This window comes from Artibeus jamaicensis, unplaced genomic scaffold, assembly GCF_021234435.1.
Source record: "Artibeus jamaicensis isolate MK-2021 breed Jamaican fruit bat unplaced genomic scaffold, CSHL_Jam_final scaffold_369, whole genome shotgun sequence".
NCBI classification, from domain to species: domain Eukaryota; kingdom Metazoa; phylum Chordata; class Mammalia; order Chiroptera; family Phyllostomidae; genus Artibeus; species Artibeus jamaicensis.
In genome coordinates, this window is record NW_026522042.1 from 4,407,878 (window position 1) to 4,424,846 (window position 16,969).

The 16,969-nt window shown below is 44.4% G+C and overlaps 1 protein-coding gene across 4 annotated transcripts in view; it reads right to left on the bottom strand.

Moving 5' to 3' along the window:
• PARP8 (poly(ADP-ribose) polymerase family member 8) overlaps window positions 1-16,969 on the bottom strand; it is a 151,353-nt gene that overhangs the window by 3,057 nt on the left and 131,327 nt on the right. For all 4 annotated transcript variants that reach the window (XM_037145110.2, XM_053657203.1, XM_053657202.1 and 1 more), the window contains 8 exons: window positions 15,652-15,719; window positions 13,984-14,032; window positions 12,206-12,318; window positions 11,881-11,953; window positions 10,757-10,826; window positions 8,387-8,460; window positions 6,982-7,051; window positions 6,174-6,258 (listed from right to left, as the gene is read on the bottom strand). In XM_037145110.2, coding sequence (XP_037001005.2) covers window positions 6,174-6,258; window positions 6,982-7,051; window positions 8,387-8,460; window positions 10,757-10,826; window positions 11,881-11,953; window positions 12,206-12,318; window positions 13,984-14,032; window positions 15,652-15,719 — 602 coding nt within the window. The remainder of the gene's footprint in view (window positions 1-6,173; window positions 6,259-6,981; window positions 7,052-8,386; window positions 8,461-10,756; window positions 10,827-11,880; window positions 11,954-12,205; window positions 12,319-13,983; window positions 14,033-15,651; window positions 15,720-16,969) is intronic.

A 16,969-nucleotide genomic window follows, 5' to 3' on the forward strand; every position in this document is an offset into this window, starting at 1 on the left:
ATCCCCCGACAGTCCCAGCCCCCAGCCAGCACCACCCACAGCGATCACGGCATTATTGAGGGTAACCCTTACGCTGTGTGCTTCACGTCCCCGTCCCCGTAAACACACAGCGGGAGGCGGAGCGGGGAGCAGAGGGCAGGAGCGAGATGCAGATGGAAAAGGCATCCCTTCTGTTGTCTATGAAGCCGGCCAGGAAGCACCACAGCTGCAGGCTGAGGACAAAACTGGCCAAAAGCGTTCGGGTCTCCGAGCCCAGGAAGCAGAGATAATCACAGAGGAAAACAAACTAGCCTGTGACTTGGTCAACTGCGGAGGCGCCAGAGCACCAGCAACAACCCGGCAGACACAACCCTCGGTAGCTGCTTATTAGCACCAGAGACAAACACCGCGCAAGAGAAGTCCCTCCAAGTCGGGAAAGCAACACAGTTAAAAAAAAACAAAGAAAAAGAACAAACTGTCAATAAAGAAACGTCACACCTGACTGCGGCTTTATGAAGAAAAATAACTTATGTTCCCAGGAGTGTGAAAAGGTTACTAAACTCCCATTAAAAACAAACTATTTTGCCTACAAAGCCATGAGAGAGGAATCCAGATGACAGATGGAGTTTAGCGGCCGGGGCCTCTCTCTGGTGTGTGGGGAAATTCCATGGAGGAAACCTGGGGAGGCGTGACCACCTTTATTCTCAAACCATTATCGCAGCTTGGTGACCTTTCCGATCCAAGATTGGCACAGGTACCTTTGCTGTTTGTCCCCTAAGTCTGGAACCCAGAAACGAGGGCGCTGCTTCCCCACAAGTGACAGGAAGAATTCCCTGTGAACCCAATGACACCCAGCACCTGCCCAGAGGTCCTGTAAGGAACCTGACACACCCCCACGACCCCTGTCCAGTCCCGTCACTCGCGAGAAGACTGGGTCCCTTGCCATCGCTCTCATCCTGTGTGTGTTCAGTGTTTCTGCACAAGAGGTAAGACTCCCAAACACGAACGTCATTGGACTTCACTGGGGCAGATACCAGTTATGCAAACAACTGTGGGACGAGGCAGCCTGAGCGGGACGAAGCAGCGTGAGCAAAATTCGGAGTAAAGACAGACATCGCAGGGGATGCCCCCGGGGTTTAGACCTTAAAGGCTGGCTGCCAGTGAGCTGGGGAGCAGGCCAGTCGCTTGGACCAGCTGCCAGTCAAGCCACAGTCCGGGGAAAACAACCCCAAGCTGCGGGGAGGTCACTCGGTGGTTTGTGCAGGTAACTGGAGGGAAGGTGAACGGGCCCATGTAGCAGGAGGACCTGTTTGTTCTTGTTGGTTGAAAATGAGCAGGACTAAACAAAAGTCTGCTTGTGGGAAATTAATGTGCTATAAATGGTGCAGTCTTAAAATTTTTTATGCATAGAAATGCTTTGGTGTGTAAGCTACACCAAAGATGAACTGTAGTTTAAATGGGGATACTACGGGCGATTTTATTCTTTTCTGGCTTCCCCTTGATTTCGGTTTCCGGCCACTGAGCAGGCGGCACTGGGGCGCTGACCGTGATGTTTAACAAACCGGGCATCGCACTGACAAGATCGGGGCCAACGAAGAGGTCGGAAGCACAGACAGTAAGTGCTGTTCTCTGGTGCACTTGGGGGAGAGAATGACCGAACCACGGACACGAAGGTGCCGACAGGAGGAGACGGAAGGGCTAAGCTGGAGAGCTGATGACTACCGTGAGCAAGGAAAGGGACAAGGGCAACCGCAGCACCGGTGGCAAGTCTCTGATGTGAAAAATAAACACATGGGTTGGGGAAGTCGAGACGCTGGGGAGGGCACTTAGCAACAGCGGGCTCCCCTTTGCACACATGGAATTCCAGGTGTTAGCCGACTTTCTGGGGGGGATACTCAGCAGACAGTTATGCTGTGGGCATTTCATTCATTCCTACTCTCCGCCAGGCACTGTGCTAGATGCACACGAACCAGCCCGACCTGAAGCAGGACACCGAGTCCTGTGGAAGACCATCCACAAAAAGAATAACCCACTGATAAGACCACACCTGGAAACACACAATAGCACAAAGCAGCAGCACCAGGAAGGTAAGGGCACACTTCTGGGAGGAGTGACGGCGAAGAGGAGTGGGTGTGGGGGCAGAGAGTGGATGCGGGCCCCCGGGACCAGAGGGCCAAGAGCCCAAGTATGGACGGCAGGCTGCACAGCCTAACACCCTGGGGCGAGAAGTGCTGGGTGTGAGGCTGGGGCTGCCTCTCCTGGACCTTCCAAAGCAGCGGTTCTGAGGGAGCAACAAGGGTGGGAGGGCTGCTGGGTTCCCTTTGCCAAGGAGACTGGGCTCCATCCTACAAGCAGGAAGCAGCTGTTCAGGACTGAAGCAGGGCGTGACGAGGCAGTTTAAATCTGGGAAAGAGGTCTGGGTTGGAGATGGAGAAATTGGATTTATTACAGACTGGGGACAGAGCAGAGTTCCCTGATCTTATCAGCGTGATGTCACACAGCTCGCTGAGCCGTGACAGACGCTCTGGCATCTAACTCCACGAGTAAGTTGTCTCCTCACTGTGTCCCCAATTGAGCACCATTTATCTCTTGTAAAGATAGCTCTCATTTTATTGAACGGCAGTTATTCGGGTCTTATTTTATAAAATGTTCTTGTATCTGCCTCTTTAGATATATTTCAAACCTTGACTTTAAATAAAAACCACATATAATCCAAGATATTTTCCTTTTTTGCCTTTGCCTCTGTTTATTCATTAACACACACTGACAAGCGAGTGCCTGCCTGGCTCCCTGTGCAAGGCTGCAGGGTGCACAGGGGGGTGGGGGTGCGGGGCAGGGGAGCCGGCCTCCAGGAGCAGCATGTAAGATGAGGTTTAGAAGGGAGCTCTGTGGTGAGCTGCAGAACCCAGGGAGGTTCGTTTTGCTTAGGAGCTTGGGGGAGGGGGACATTGGTGCTGGCCCTTCTGGGTTAAACAGGAAGTCCTGAGATAGATACCCTTGATTCAAGAACCTGACACTCCGTCTCTTTCCTGCCAATGGTCCGTTTCATTTGAACTGCCCGTCCTTAAATTTCTGAATTTCTTGATATCTTTTGAGAACTAGGAGGGGGTATAAATCTTAAATTTCGTTAACAAACAAAACACGGAAGCAATTCATTTGCAAATCTGTCTGCTCCCAATCAAAGGAAAACGGGAGCACTGAACCCGTGGGCTGCAACCCCAAATAAGCCAGACCCCAGACCCAGTGTTGCTCAGCCTCCCCTTGGACCCGCAGGGGGGAGGGGGTTGTGGGGTGGCTGTAGTGGGGGACTCTTGGCGCCAGACACATGTTCCGTTTACCTGCCAAGGCATCAGTTATTTTCCCCTGAATTTTATTATCAAAGCTCACTTATGAAAAACACCAAGAGTAGTGAGTTTTCTTCTCTAGTCCTCAAAGTTCCATTCACTGTGAAATACGTATACTTTTGTTGTATGTGAGTAGAGCATGGTATGCTGATCTGGTTTTCATAGTCTCTGTTTAAGTTCAGCTCTTGGCCCCTTTTAAAAAGCTGCCTTATTTCCGTACGTTGACCTTCATGTCTTTGGACACACAGGTCTCAGGTCAGTACTGAAATCAAGCTTTAGCAACAATTCTTGGAGTTGCTGAAAATTCTCGAAATTGGCTGGGATCTGTTCATAACATCTGAATTATTACCTTTTTTTGCCAGAAGCATTTGCATTTGATTAAGTTTATTCATTTTGGAATTTTCCAATAAGATTCTTAAAAATCTTCTCATTTTCCTTTTTCCCCCCGAAGGGAAATTTTCCTTTAAATTTTACTTTCAATTTTTTCTGATACAGTGGTCTGTTCCCTAAAATTTCCCCTTCTATTTTTCTCTACTTCTGTGTTATTATTTACTTGTTAGAAAGAACAAGATTAGCCTATCAAATGATTATTGTATTTCCTTCACGTTAAAAATCTGATTAGCATGGAAGTTATTTTCATTTTTAATATTTTTACCTACTAACAGAGAAAAAGGAAGGCACATTAATTTATATACAAGTGATCAGGCCAAGTATATTGGTTTAAAAAAAAGAAGTAAGAACAGAAATAGACTTTCTCTCTGAAATGAGAAGTTTGTGGTAAGTTGCTTCTTTCTCATCAATTTATTTTTCACACAGATGTTTCCACTCGCCAGGGAGGCACTTCACTGCAATTCTGCGATACCATTTTATAAAGAAAAAAATGGACGGTTATAAGTAGAATGTACATTAATTAGTGGCTGGCGAGATTCCCCTTTTGATGTGTGTTGAATCTTATCAATTACTGTTAATTAGTCCCTTCTCTCCAAAGGGTGCAGAAAAAAAGAATGAAATCTCCTTTGCGTTTATGAAAAAGTGAAAATCATTATCTTAATAAAATTCTTTCCCTTGTATCATTTGGAAAGTATTGGAGTATATTGGAAGTATTTTCTTCAGATGATTTTTTTTTCCTTAATTTTTTTCTTCTCATGAAATAATCTTTCTCTCCACTAAACACACACACACACACACACACACACACACACCCCACACGTCCCTACAGATTTATTTTACATATAATTTATGTGAAATTTCAATGAATTACCACTTGAATGCTTACTGCCTACTTAAATACCTGAAGGGTTTTTGTTTTTGTTTTAGTGGAACAAATGTGAGTTTTAGCGAGATGCTAAAAGGAACGGATTCAGTGATCAATGCCAAGCCAAGGAGGGGACTTTGCACTCTGTCAGTAGGCTCCCTTGGCCCCTGGTTTCTGGGGTTTGACCCAATGCAGCAACCCTGGCAAAAGGGTGAGGTCAAGGTTCCCTGGTTCCAGCCCCACAAGGGCACCATGGCTGCCTTCAACCCTCTTGAAGCTGCTGATCGAGAAAGGCCCCTCCAACTGGGCTCCGATGACTGTTTCCTGTCCTCGTCCTTTTGGGCCTAGGGGTGTACAACGGCTTTTCTGCTCCCAGATCCAGGTGACTCCCCCGGACCCCTGGTTCCCTAGATCCACACCTCGGTAAGTAATCTACTTGTGGATCACAGGAATGATCCCATTTTCACAGGCCACTGGTTTCCGGTGGGAAGTCTGCCCGATAATGGCTTGCTCTACTGTATCTACTGCTGGTGCTTCATTGTATCTGGCGATGAAGCTTGAAAAGCTACGCAATGTGGCTGGTGTCTCCTTACTAAAAACTGGTGAGCCTGGACACACGTGGTCTGATCGAAAGTGGGGCTCTCGCCATTACTCCCTCTGCCGCCTCACCACTAACAAAGGAATCTACAGACATGCACGTGTCTCATAACATGCAACTTATGTATGAATATGTATTCTATGCATACTGGATACACAGATACATAATATATGAAACTGCATCATAAGAAATTCAGTTTTCATACTACCCAAAAGAAAGCCAGGCGGCTGATAACATTCCCACGGTGAACAGACCGTCAGCACGCTAACGGAGGAAACGCTACAGGCACACGGAGCTTTGGCTACACGGTACATCGGAGCAGTCTCGACGCAGCCATTTTGGCGTGGATACAAAACAAGCCGGTGCATTTTCCCAGCTGCTTTTCAGAAACCTACAGTGAAGTGCAAAAGAGATGCACAACTCCTTCCTGAGGTCCCTTCTGGGAAAGGACTGTTGATGAGGAAGAAACACGGTTGAGAAAAGTGCTGGGAGTCAAGTGAGGGCGGGTGAAAATCAGACGGGTCTACCACCCTCGTTATTTATTAGGGATAAAAAATAGTGCTTTTATATTTTAATACACTTAGTATACAGCTGTGTCAAAGAACATCTACAGTTGCCAACCTATTAACCTCTGGAATGTAAACCGATTTTCATAGGGACAAAACCTTCTTGTGATTGTTTTCATTCTGTGTTCTAATATCTGTAAATATAACAGCTAAGTCTATTTATATATATAACTATGTATATACATACATACATACATATACACATGTCTACATACACACGGGTACAGGCAGATGGTTAAAGAGACAATATTTTTGTTCAGTCCCACACTCACAGCATGTAAACATCACTGTGTTTTGCAGCTTATTAAAATAAAGTGAAAACATTGAGTTGATGAGGATACTGGTGGCTAAAGTGACAAAGTAAAAGTGTAGCCCTACTGCCTGCCCCACTTATGAAGCCAGGGCACGCAGGCTGGCGCCGGGGCACTCACACGAAGAAGAACCGGGTGCAGACGTGGTCGGTATTGGGGACGACCCAGATCTCTCCGTGTTTGTGCAGGTCCGGGGAGGTGATCACTGAAAGCCCAAGACAAAATGAAAGGACTTTATTCTCAGAAACCGAAAAGCCAAAGTGCACGTGAAATTAACATACAAAAAAAGTTTAACCTTATCAAGAGATGTAAATAAAAACGGTGGATGCCACTCAACACCATGGCAAAAACATCCAAGACAGTTAACAGTGGCGACCCAAACTCCCAACACAAGAATGAAATTTCAGCCAAAGTCGAAATTCTCCTTTGGCGAAAAAAAGACTTTAAAGCCAGAACAAAAAAAAAAAGCATATGATCTTGCAAATTACCTATATTAATTTTTCTGTCCTAATTCAGATCAGAAAAATCATTTTCGACAGGAACAGAAAGACCCAGGGGTTATCTTGTTGCGGCTTGGTTCATCTTTAAAAATTTTCTTAGTATTATCCATTCAAAACCCAACTAAGAAAAGAAGGTGGCATATGAACAAGGGAGATAAGCGGCGCTTGATCAGAAAGACACGCTCGCTACTCTGAAACATCTGCCAAGAATGAAATGCAGCTCTGCCTGCGTTCTTGCCAACTCTGCTCTTCGGTTTCGCCCTCTATGACCTCTGTTGTCCCTGTTTCCATCTGCACCCTTCGAGATGGTCATCAGGAATAATGCTTTCACTATGCTTCCACTCTGAGCGATCTGCAAACATATTCAAACTCTTAAACAGGTAACACTGAGCGTTAACGACACAAGGCTTGCTGAAATGACACCTTACCTTCACATAAGGCTATGCATTTTAAGTTACGGCTTTGCAGGAACTGGGACTGCTGTCCTTTTTTCTGTGACTAAATTCCAAAAGAAAAAAAAAATTAGAGTGCAAACAGGCAGTCACGAAATTGATCAATAAAAAATAACTGTCACTAAGATAGTTCCAATTTTTTTTTTGAAGTAAAAGGCCCACAGACACTAGCAGCAATATCCTTGGACTGTCTCCTAGGGGCAAACTATTTGTCATATCATTTAATTCTGTACATGATCGTTATTGTCACTCTCCAAGTACGTGAACCGAGAACGCCAAATTACAGTGCAACAGCCTCATGACACATAATGAGAACTCAAATTTATTTTTGCTGGAAGCCTGGAATCTTTACTACACAGGAAACAAAATTAAAGTAGCATAATCTTTTCAAACATTAAACTCAATTATTCCAGATCACCTAACCATGCAAAACCAACCCATTTTTTTAGCATCATTAAGCCACAGAGGCTCAGATAAACCTCATGTGGAAACTCTGGGGCTTTATTTAGATGTGACCATATTTTTCAGACTATAAGACTCATGTTCATGTCTCCCCCCAAATTTGGGAGGGAAATGGGGGTGCGTCTTACAGTCTGAATGTAGCTTACTCGGCTAGTAAGTGTAGTTTACATTTACAGTGATGAAATATGCTATCTATGTCATGAAATATTTGACCACATTTTTTGCCTCAAATTTTTTTCCTATTTCCCTCCTCTAAAACATAGGTGCATCTTATAGCCCTAAAAATATGGTACATCAGCTACACTTTAAAAAAAAATTTAAAGTCACGTTATTCATCAGGTGGATTTTAATTTGTCCGGAATGTCTGTTTCCTCTGAAACACGGGATTAGCACGTGCTCTGCTCTCTGCCTACGGATATCGGATCTCCATTCCGACAGCGGCAGCTGGGGGCACCCTGTCCCGCCCCCCCACTCGGCAGGCATCCCACTGGTTCTGTCTTCAGTCCCACAGCAGCCAACATCCCCTTTCCCTGACCCCCCTCCATGATGTTTATATCACCATCTAGCATCCTACCTACCTAAATAAATATTTAGTCAATTTATACTAAATACGTATTTAGTTTATTTATTGGCTCTGTAGAATGAAGGCTCCAGGAGCACTTGTTTCTACTTATCATTGCATGCTAATGCGGTAGGGAGTTCCCATCACGATGGCAAGAGGCCAATGAATACTTGCTAGATATTTACTGAATAAAGGCATTTTGGTCACTCCATTTCAGGGTGGGTTTTATTTCCTTATGAGTAACAATCCCTTAAAATAATCCTTCAGACTTAAAGGGCCCAGGTGTTTACTGGAAGGCTGCTGGTGGGCGGAGCCCGAGTTCCCGCCTCACACGCGTGCCCAGAAGCTGCTGCCCACCTGGGATGCGCTGCTGCTTTTACTGCTGGAGGCCGGTTCGTCCTTGGCCGACACCTTCTGCTTCTTGTTCATCCCTGAAAACACCAGCAAGACAATGACTTAGGACCAAGACCGTAGGAGGCGGCTCAAAACGCAACCCATTGGCACTGCCCAGTTTCACTTCCGGTGGAGGTCTGAGTGCACTGGGCGCCTAGATGGAGACCTTGGCCTCTCAAAGGGGCAGCTGCCAAGTCCTCGGCACCTGGGGTAGAGTCAGTGGGTCTCGGAAGGGCTGGGGGAGGCAGCAAGCAGATGATCCACCTGTGCTTCTTTGCACTGAAACAGGAATAGGCTGTTCTCTTGCATAAAATACAGTAAGAAAATTTTCAAAATTTGGTTGTAAAAGGCTCTCCAACATACTCTTTTATTCTTACCATCTGATTAAAAGATAAGGGGTGGGAAATATGAACAATATAAAAAAGCTTATGCTATAACTTAACTGCATGAATTATTGATACATGCTCAATTCCATATGGAATTCATAACTTCTAATAAAGGGAAATTACATACATCCTTTTGTCTAGGACACTCAGAGTCTTAGCCTATCCTATTAATCCCATGATTTTTCACTGTGAAATATCTTAGACAAAACAGAACTAACATTTCTACGTGCTTAGGGCTGGTAGACTTGTAGGTCTAGTTCACGTGAAAACGTCCACCTACTGCTCTGAAGCGAAGGGGGGTGTTCACATTTTTTTGTTGTTGTTTTAGCAGAAATCTTGGGGAGAACAAAGCCCATCCGAAACCAGTGATGAGCTACGCCTCACTGTGGGGGTCTTGGCTGTTTTCTGATCAAAGACCCTTCAGGAACTGGATGGCGGCTGGGAAGAGACACACATTCTCTCTGATTTTACTCCCATTTGTGTCCCTCACAAACCCTCCGGTGGTCCTATCTGAAAACTCCACACACCAGCTTCAGGAGCAGAAATCAAAGTACTCGATTTGTTCAGTTCTCCTTTTGTGTACTGAGGATGTTTCTGTTTAAGGTGGTTTAATATGAGTGTTTTCTTGTGTTCTGTTTTAATAAGATTTAGGATCTGATTTATGCTGATTTTGTTTTCTCCACTGAACCAGGACATTCCATTTCCTATGCTGCCTTCTTCCTCCTAATGCTATTAGCTTTCGCAGTGTTATTTTGGCATACCGTGCTTTCAAAGATCGCCGTGGCAGTATTTCTCAATTTGGGTCACTTCTACGATGCGACCTGGCCCCCCTTCCGCCAGGAGATGGGGTCTAATCCCCTGACCTTGAATACAGAAGGGCTCGTGACTGCTATGACAGGGTGTGGCAGGAGGTGGCGGGTCAGCAGAGGCACAGAGGGTGTACCTAGGGCTCTTAGGATGTGTGCTCTGCGAAAGGGAAGGGTGTCACTGAGAAACAGGTGCTGTGACCGGAAGAGCACGGATGAGACAGGTGGGAACTAGGCAGGCAGACCTCGTCAGTGGTCACGTAGTCGTGACACCTCGAAGTGTCCTCTCACGTGAACGCTGCTCCTGAAGGGTCGGATGTGATCAGGTGCACGACACATGAGCACACAAGCCACACCAACTACAGAGGCAGGTACCCGAGCACGGAAGCACTTAAAGGGGCGACAGGAAACCCACCGAACACCGAGTTGTAGGAAAGGTGGAAAAATTTCACTTGTTAGTAAGTGCTTTCTACTTAAACAGAATAAATTACTACGCTGAAAGGTTACACTGATCGTTGTAAAACAGTCCAAAAAATTTAAAAACACAGAGAAGAAATCATCTGAAACTGTGCTCTCTGAGGGTGGTAACTGGTAACAACTTAGTGACCGGTCTTCCCATGGTTTGACTTTTCCGCACTCCTCTGCATATAATTTCCATTGACTCGAAAATGATTTTTTCCCATGCGACTTCATCAAACTATTAACAAGAAGTTGCCACTAAGGAGGATGATGTTAAGGGTGTTTTTCTAAGCCTAAAATTTCCATAATGTTAAAACTTCTATGTGGGGTACACAGTAATCCAAAGCTAAGAACTGGCCTGATGTAGAATTATACTCAGCGACAGTGAAGTAACATGTATGAACACTTTCCAGCATTTATGTGTGGACGGCACACATACAGGAACTACTGAAACAAAATTAAAACTGATTCTGAAATTGCCCAAACATATATACCGTCTTGCACACTAAGGGAATTATAAATACATTTCAAAATGTGAGTTTTATTTTGTTCTGACATTTACCAAAAAATTTAGCACAAATATGTTAAATAAGCTTTAGTCACTTGGTAGGAAATTGTGCCTGACATATAAAGAAATAAAAAAACCTAATCAATGCAGGGTTAGAAATAAAGCACAAGCATACCTGAGTAGCCAAATGATATGCTTGACATTGGACTTAGGTAGATTCCACTTCCATACATTGCGCCGTGGAGCTAAAATGGGAAGAGACATTAAAAGGCTTCAAATGTTAATATTTTATAGCAGAAGGCAATCGATCTCATAGGGAAGCATTAACTGTTAGAAAGTGATAAAGATTTTATTGCACGGTCTGATTTGAAAATAGTAGTGCTGACATCCTTGTCCTTAACATGCAGAGTAGGTTGATATATGAAAAATGATAGAGGAAAAGTCCCCTTCCACCCAGCAATGACCAAGAGAGTCACTTATCATAAAGTACAGTAGTAGGTGTTTGGGTTAATGAGTCTAACATTCCAACAACAAAACAGGCTGAAACATACGTCACACACTAGGAAATCAACAAAATGTCCTACTCAGACGTGCATTATCCAACATGGTCATTCTCCTCTTAGCCTCTAAAGTTTTCAAGTTACCAAGTTTCATTAACTAGAACCCTTCCCTGGTCTGGGAAGCGACTCAGAACAGCTGGATTTATGAACATGGACAGTTACTTGAATTGCCATCAATGTGTGAGACCCAACACAGTGACCTCCTTACATCAGCTGACAGAAGGCGACCACATGATGGGGGGGTAAGGGTTGGGGACCGTGGGAGGGAAGGGCATAAATGAAGATGAGGACTGGACCTCGATGTGCCCTGATCCCAGGTGACCTGGAGGCGGGACAGCAGGTATCAGAGGGCCCTTTGGTGTCCCATCTCCAGTCCTATTATTAGCCCCACTTTTTCTCCTGTTAAAGTCTCCACCATGAAGTGATGCTCAAAAAGGTGTGTTCAATGAACAGACAGAATGCTTGCAGGGTTTTACTTTTTTGCAGGAACATTTTTTCTGAAGTTCACAGGGATTTTTCGGTTTTGGCAAAGGCAGGTCAACCTTTCCTTTTCATCTCTGGATTGTGCATAGGTCATTCTGCTTCAGTGACTTTGTGAAAGCTACTTATCCTACTAATAATTACACATCATTTGAAACAATACTTTCTCTTTTTCAAGTAAAACACAATACCAGGAGAGCTTCCAGAACTCCAGGACTAAAGAAGGAGGAGGGCCTGGGAAAGCGTTCAGAGCATTTACCTGCAACCTCGTGTTGGAAGCGACCACCAGACCGTTCCTCAGGATGGAGTGCCAGTTCTCGATGTGCGAGCCACTGGGACCAGAGTGGGAGGAAAAAGCAGAGCCAGAGATCAGCAAGCTTTGAAATGGCAACAACACATCATAATAAAAAACGTAATAAGTCATGGCGCCTTCTGGAAGTTCTGAGTTTCCAGGTCAAGTATTACGTGGTTGACTGTTCATTGTCAGCCAGTCACAGCCAGTTACTAAAAGGGAAGGGTCTCCCCCCCACGAATTTCTGAAGACTGAAGGAAAGACACCCTTACCCACCCAAAGCCACACTCACTGAAAGGCGAAGGTACTTCCAAAGAGTTTTTTAGCAGCTCTGAAATTGGATTCTTTGGCTGGTGGACTGCTGAGAAGCAGGAACTGATGTGGAGTGTGCATGAACTTCAGTTGCTGCCATGGACAATAATGACAAACGGGAAAATGTTCAGTTTAGCATATAATCAGGCTGCTGACAAGTTCAACTTTTACTAGTTTAAGAATTGCCTAGCTTCAAACCATAATAACTTTAGGCTAATCACATTAACGACACCATTCATTTAAAAACAAAAACAAAAACAAAAAACCAGCCTTGTATAAGTGATACATCATGGTTGCTGGTATGAAGGATAATTCTTTCAGCTAACAGAAAATAAATAGGAGACTAACAGTCCAAAGTCATTTACATTTAGTTTTGGGATCAACTATGTATCTGCCTTCTCAATCACATTTCTTCTGAACAGTTTTATTATTGAATTTCTTAAGAAGACACTAGCTATTCAACTAAAGAAATGATCTGAGAGTTTGCTAAGCAAAAAAGATACTTCAAGGGGTATAAATTGCAAAAACTATCACCATCATGCTGTATTTCCATGTACTGGGTTGGCCAAAGTTCCTTTCTTTTTTCCCGTACAATGGCTCTCGCAGCACTTAGTTGTCTTTAACCTTCATCAAGAACAATTTTGTTAGGCTGTATTGTGACAGCTGTCACAACAGCATGTGCTTAAAAAAAACTTATCAAAATTGATGAATTTGGGGGCAGCCATTTTTAAATGGAAGATGGAAGAAAATAGATGGCATATTATGCTTTTTTACTTCAAGAAAGGTAAAAATGGAACTGAAATGCAAAACAAGATTTGTGCAGTGTACGGAGAAGGTGCTGTGATGGACTGAACGTGTCAAAAGTGGTTTGCGAAGTTGCACGTTGGAGGCTTCTCACTGGATGGTGCTCCACGGTCGGGAAAACCAGTTGAAGCTGATGGCAATCAAATAAAAGCATTAATCGAGAACAATCGATGTTACATACCACGTGGGAGAGGGCCGACATACTCAACATATCCAAACCAATCCAGGTAATGGTAAAAATGAAAAACATGTCTTTATTTTACGGAAAAAAACCACACAGACTTTTTGGCCAACCCAGTATTTATAAAACTGGCAACTGTCTACATTCAAATACTATTTTCCACTTTGTTCTAAGAAAGAAATTGAAACGGAACCTTTTGAAAAAGCTGCTTGAGCAAGGTTTCTAATTGCTGCCCCCTCACCTAGGAACATACTTATATAGGGACACCATAAAGGACTCTCACAGCTGAGAGACTCGGAGATGGGAGACCCGAGAGTTCAGATACAGCTCTCAGGTGATGACGAGAACCGAAACCAGAGCCCATTAGCTTTCTCGTTATTTTGTAGGCGTATCTGACTGATCAGTAAGCTATCTGAGGGCATTATCTTCTCCAATATAGAGAAGCAGAACTGGGCCAACGTGAACCTGACAATGATAAAAGGTACAACACTCTTTTCTGGTCAATCCCTAGATAATACACTTTCTATCTCCTTTGGAATAACTATCTCATATTGACTCTGGTTGATTCAAAAGGTCAGGGCAACAGCCTGAATTTGAAATCTGGGAAAAGCTTGAAGATGTTGCAGATACAGCAATTTCAAACTGAAGAAGTGGCCTTCACTGGAGCCCCCTTTAATTTGCTGGAAAGGCTGCCACGGACTCACAGGGGTCCCTCCTCACAGCTAATAAGTGCCCCCCACCCTGGCCATGTGTATATGTGAAAAAACACTTACCCTGTTCACTGGCAGCTTCACAATATGTGACCTATTACTTGAAATAACCCTGAAATTGAGGAAAATAATCCATCAGTCAAAAATATTTGCCAAATGTAAAGTTTTATTCCTAGTTGGCAAGTGATTGAAACTCACTTTTACTATGCCATAAACTGAGTAATAATTTTATTTAATTACATTATTTTGCTTTGCTTCCTGAAACCATTTAAAGGGCTTAGGCAACAAAATCATACTTTAATCTGAGAAGTGATATTTTAATCTTATCTTCTTTAAATTTAAGATATGATTTTGAATAATCACAATCTTAAAAGTCAGCAAAATGAGCATCTCTGAATATACTTTCAAATAATGATAATCTAAATGTTACAGAGATTAAAGTTAACACATACAACTACTTTGCCCCTCTCTACATGACCTAGTTAAAAATCAATTTTTAATGAAGATGTTTTTCTTTAAGTATCTGACAGTCTCTTTGGGTTGACATATACAATGATTTATATGCAAACCATTATTCAACCAACTTAGACACTGAAGTTGAAAAATTTAAATTCAGATACCTGAAAGAATTGTTTCATGTGTACAAAATAATAAGCAGGGAAATGACAGAACATTTTGGAAGGTTTTTTTCCCCTGGAAAGCGGAGTGACTGACAAGCTGAAGCAAGAGAGGGTCCTGAATGAAAGGTTCCCAATCGGGCTGACTTCAGGGACAAGGGTGTGCGACCCGAGAGCCAGACCTTCATTCTGAATGTGACTAAATGCAAGAATTTTTACAAGTACAATGAAAACTGCATGTTATTTTACTGAATTCAGAATTTTAATAACAGATCCTAAAACATTCCAAGAAGGAAAATTTCTAAACCCTAATTTTTGTCAGTCTTATTAGACTAAATTAAATGTATAATGTAAAATTCTGACTAAGTGAAAGGTATCAGACTCGTGAGGTATCCAGAGTCATTCTCCTTTGCCCACCTTCACCTCATTTCTAAAATCTTCCAGGCCCTAGCATGGAATAAATACTACTCACACCAACCTCTTAATAATCTTTACACTTGCATTACTGCATGAGAACTGTGATAAATTCCACGGTCTGAGTTTTCAGTGATTTCAAATAAACGTGTACATAAAACCCTTACAGGGATGATGAGTAGACACCCGTGCTTTCATTTCAGAAATGAGATGCCAAAGGGCCTCCCTCAGGGACCCACAGGGGACAGACCTGTGTCCCTCTCCTGCAGCATCAGACAAGGAGTTTATCAAATTTATACTGTCCCTGGTAAGGGAGCAAATTACACAAAACATACATTTCAGACAGATGTGCAATAATAAGTAAGTTGTATCACTCAGTGCTCAGTTAGCTAGAAAATTAAATACACCAAAAACTGCTTCAGCAGGAAATGACATTTTTTTAAAACTCGAGACAAGCGGTCGCCAAGCCCACCGCCTCTCCACGCAGTGCACACGGCACCATCTTCCTCCCCGTGTGACATGCGAGGTTTAACTACAGTGAGAGTCTGGAGCCGTGTGGATAGTACAATCGCCCGGCCTCGGAGGCTTCGGAGTTGCAGTGCTGCCGGTTCTGTAAGAGAAGCGTTCGCCCGCTCTCTCTTAAAGCGGGCAGCGGAAAAGGATGCTGTTTTTCACTGAGAGGAGAACTAAAATCACGCACCACTGCAGCAGGGGGTGAGCCAGCGGGTCCTGCTTATCCATCTGCTTCTTGATTTCCAGGTACGGCGCCTGAAAGAGAGTCGTTACACTCCTTGACTTTTCTTAAACGCCTCCCTTCCTGGTCTTTCTGCAAAAGGAAACACAGCCTGCACAGGCAGGTGAGCTTCAATCCAGTGAAACTGGAGAAACTGGGGCCCCGACCAGGTAACAGCAACAATCGCCTCGTGAGGACTTTCCTGAGGCTCCAAGGACGGACCCCGCCTTCTGCTAAGAGACTTTCTTCTGGTTCCCATGCCCTGGGCGTGTCCCGCAGGGCTGTGCTGAGTGTCCACTCGGGGAAGCCCATGCTGCCAACCATGAATGGTATGTTGTACCGACCTGCAACACCCAACGCAACACCCAACCTTCCGGACATCTCCATTTACCCCTTGAGGAATTTTCCACACCCCCCGCAGCCAGTTTCCACCTCGCCACACGCCTTTTATGCCCCTGTCCTAAATGCCAGTCCCTGGGTCTCAGCTGGGGATGGGTTCAGCTCACCAGCGGTCCCCCCAGTAAAACCTGGGTTGTGGCTCTCGGTAAGTGTTCTGCACTGTTTCTCTTTGATCACGAATGCCCGTCCCTGACTTTTAACCAACACTACAGAAAAACCTGTTGTTGCACTGTGCACGTTCACACGTGAGGTATGGACTGCAGTGTCGCTCTTGGGGGAAAAAACAAACAAACAGATGAAACTGACATGAGAGCCCTTCTCTCAAAAGTCCTTAATGGCATTTGTTTACCTTTTCCTAGAACAAAGGGTGATCTGTCTGTGACAGTTCATAGACAGTTCAGGTCTGTCTTTGGGGCAGCATATTCTGGAAACCAGGTCAGGATAACATGGTATTGATTTGGAGAGGTTTAAAGAATCAGATGCAACGAAACCGGATAGCACCCTGATGACGTGCACACGGAAACGGTGCAGTTACTAGTCACCCCCTTGACAGTGAAGACAATGGAGGCATCAGGGATGAAGGGACTTGCCCAAGGGCACAGGACAGAGCCTGACAGACAAGTTCATCACTGGGAGCCCTGACCTCCTCCTCGGCTGACACTATTGTCCCCACTGCCTCCGCTGGTGGAGCTCGAACATGACCCAGAATAAAGGCAGGCGTTTCCGGCAGAGAGCCGTCCGGAGCCTGGGGGGGCAGCTATTTTTAATCTGAGAACGACCTGGGGGGAGGGCAGGGTATAAATATCCCACGCCAAAGGCTCTGGGGACTAAAAACGTTTCCTTAGCTTCGTGTCAAATATTGCATAGGTTCTTTCCTCTCCCTCAG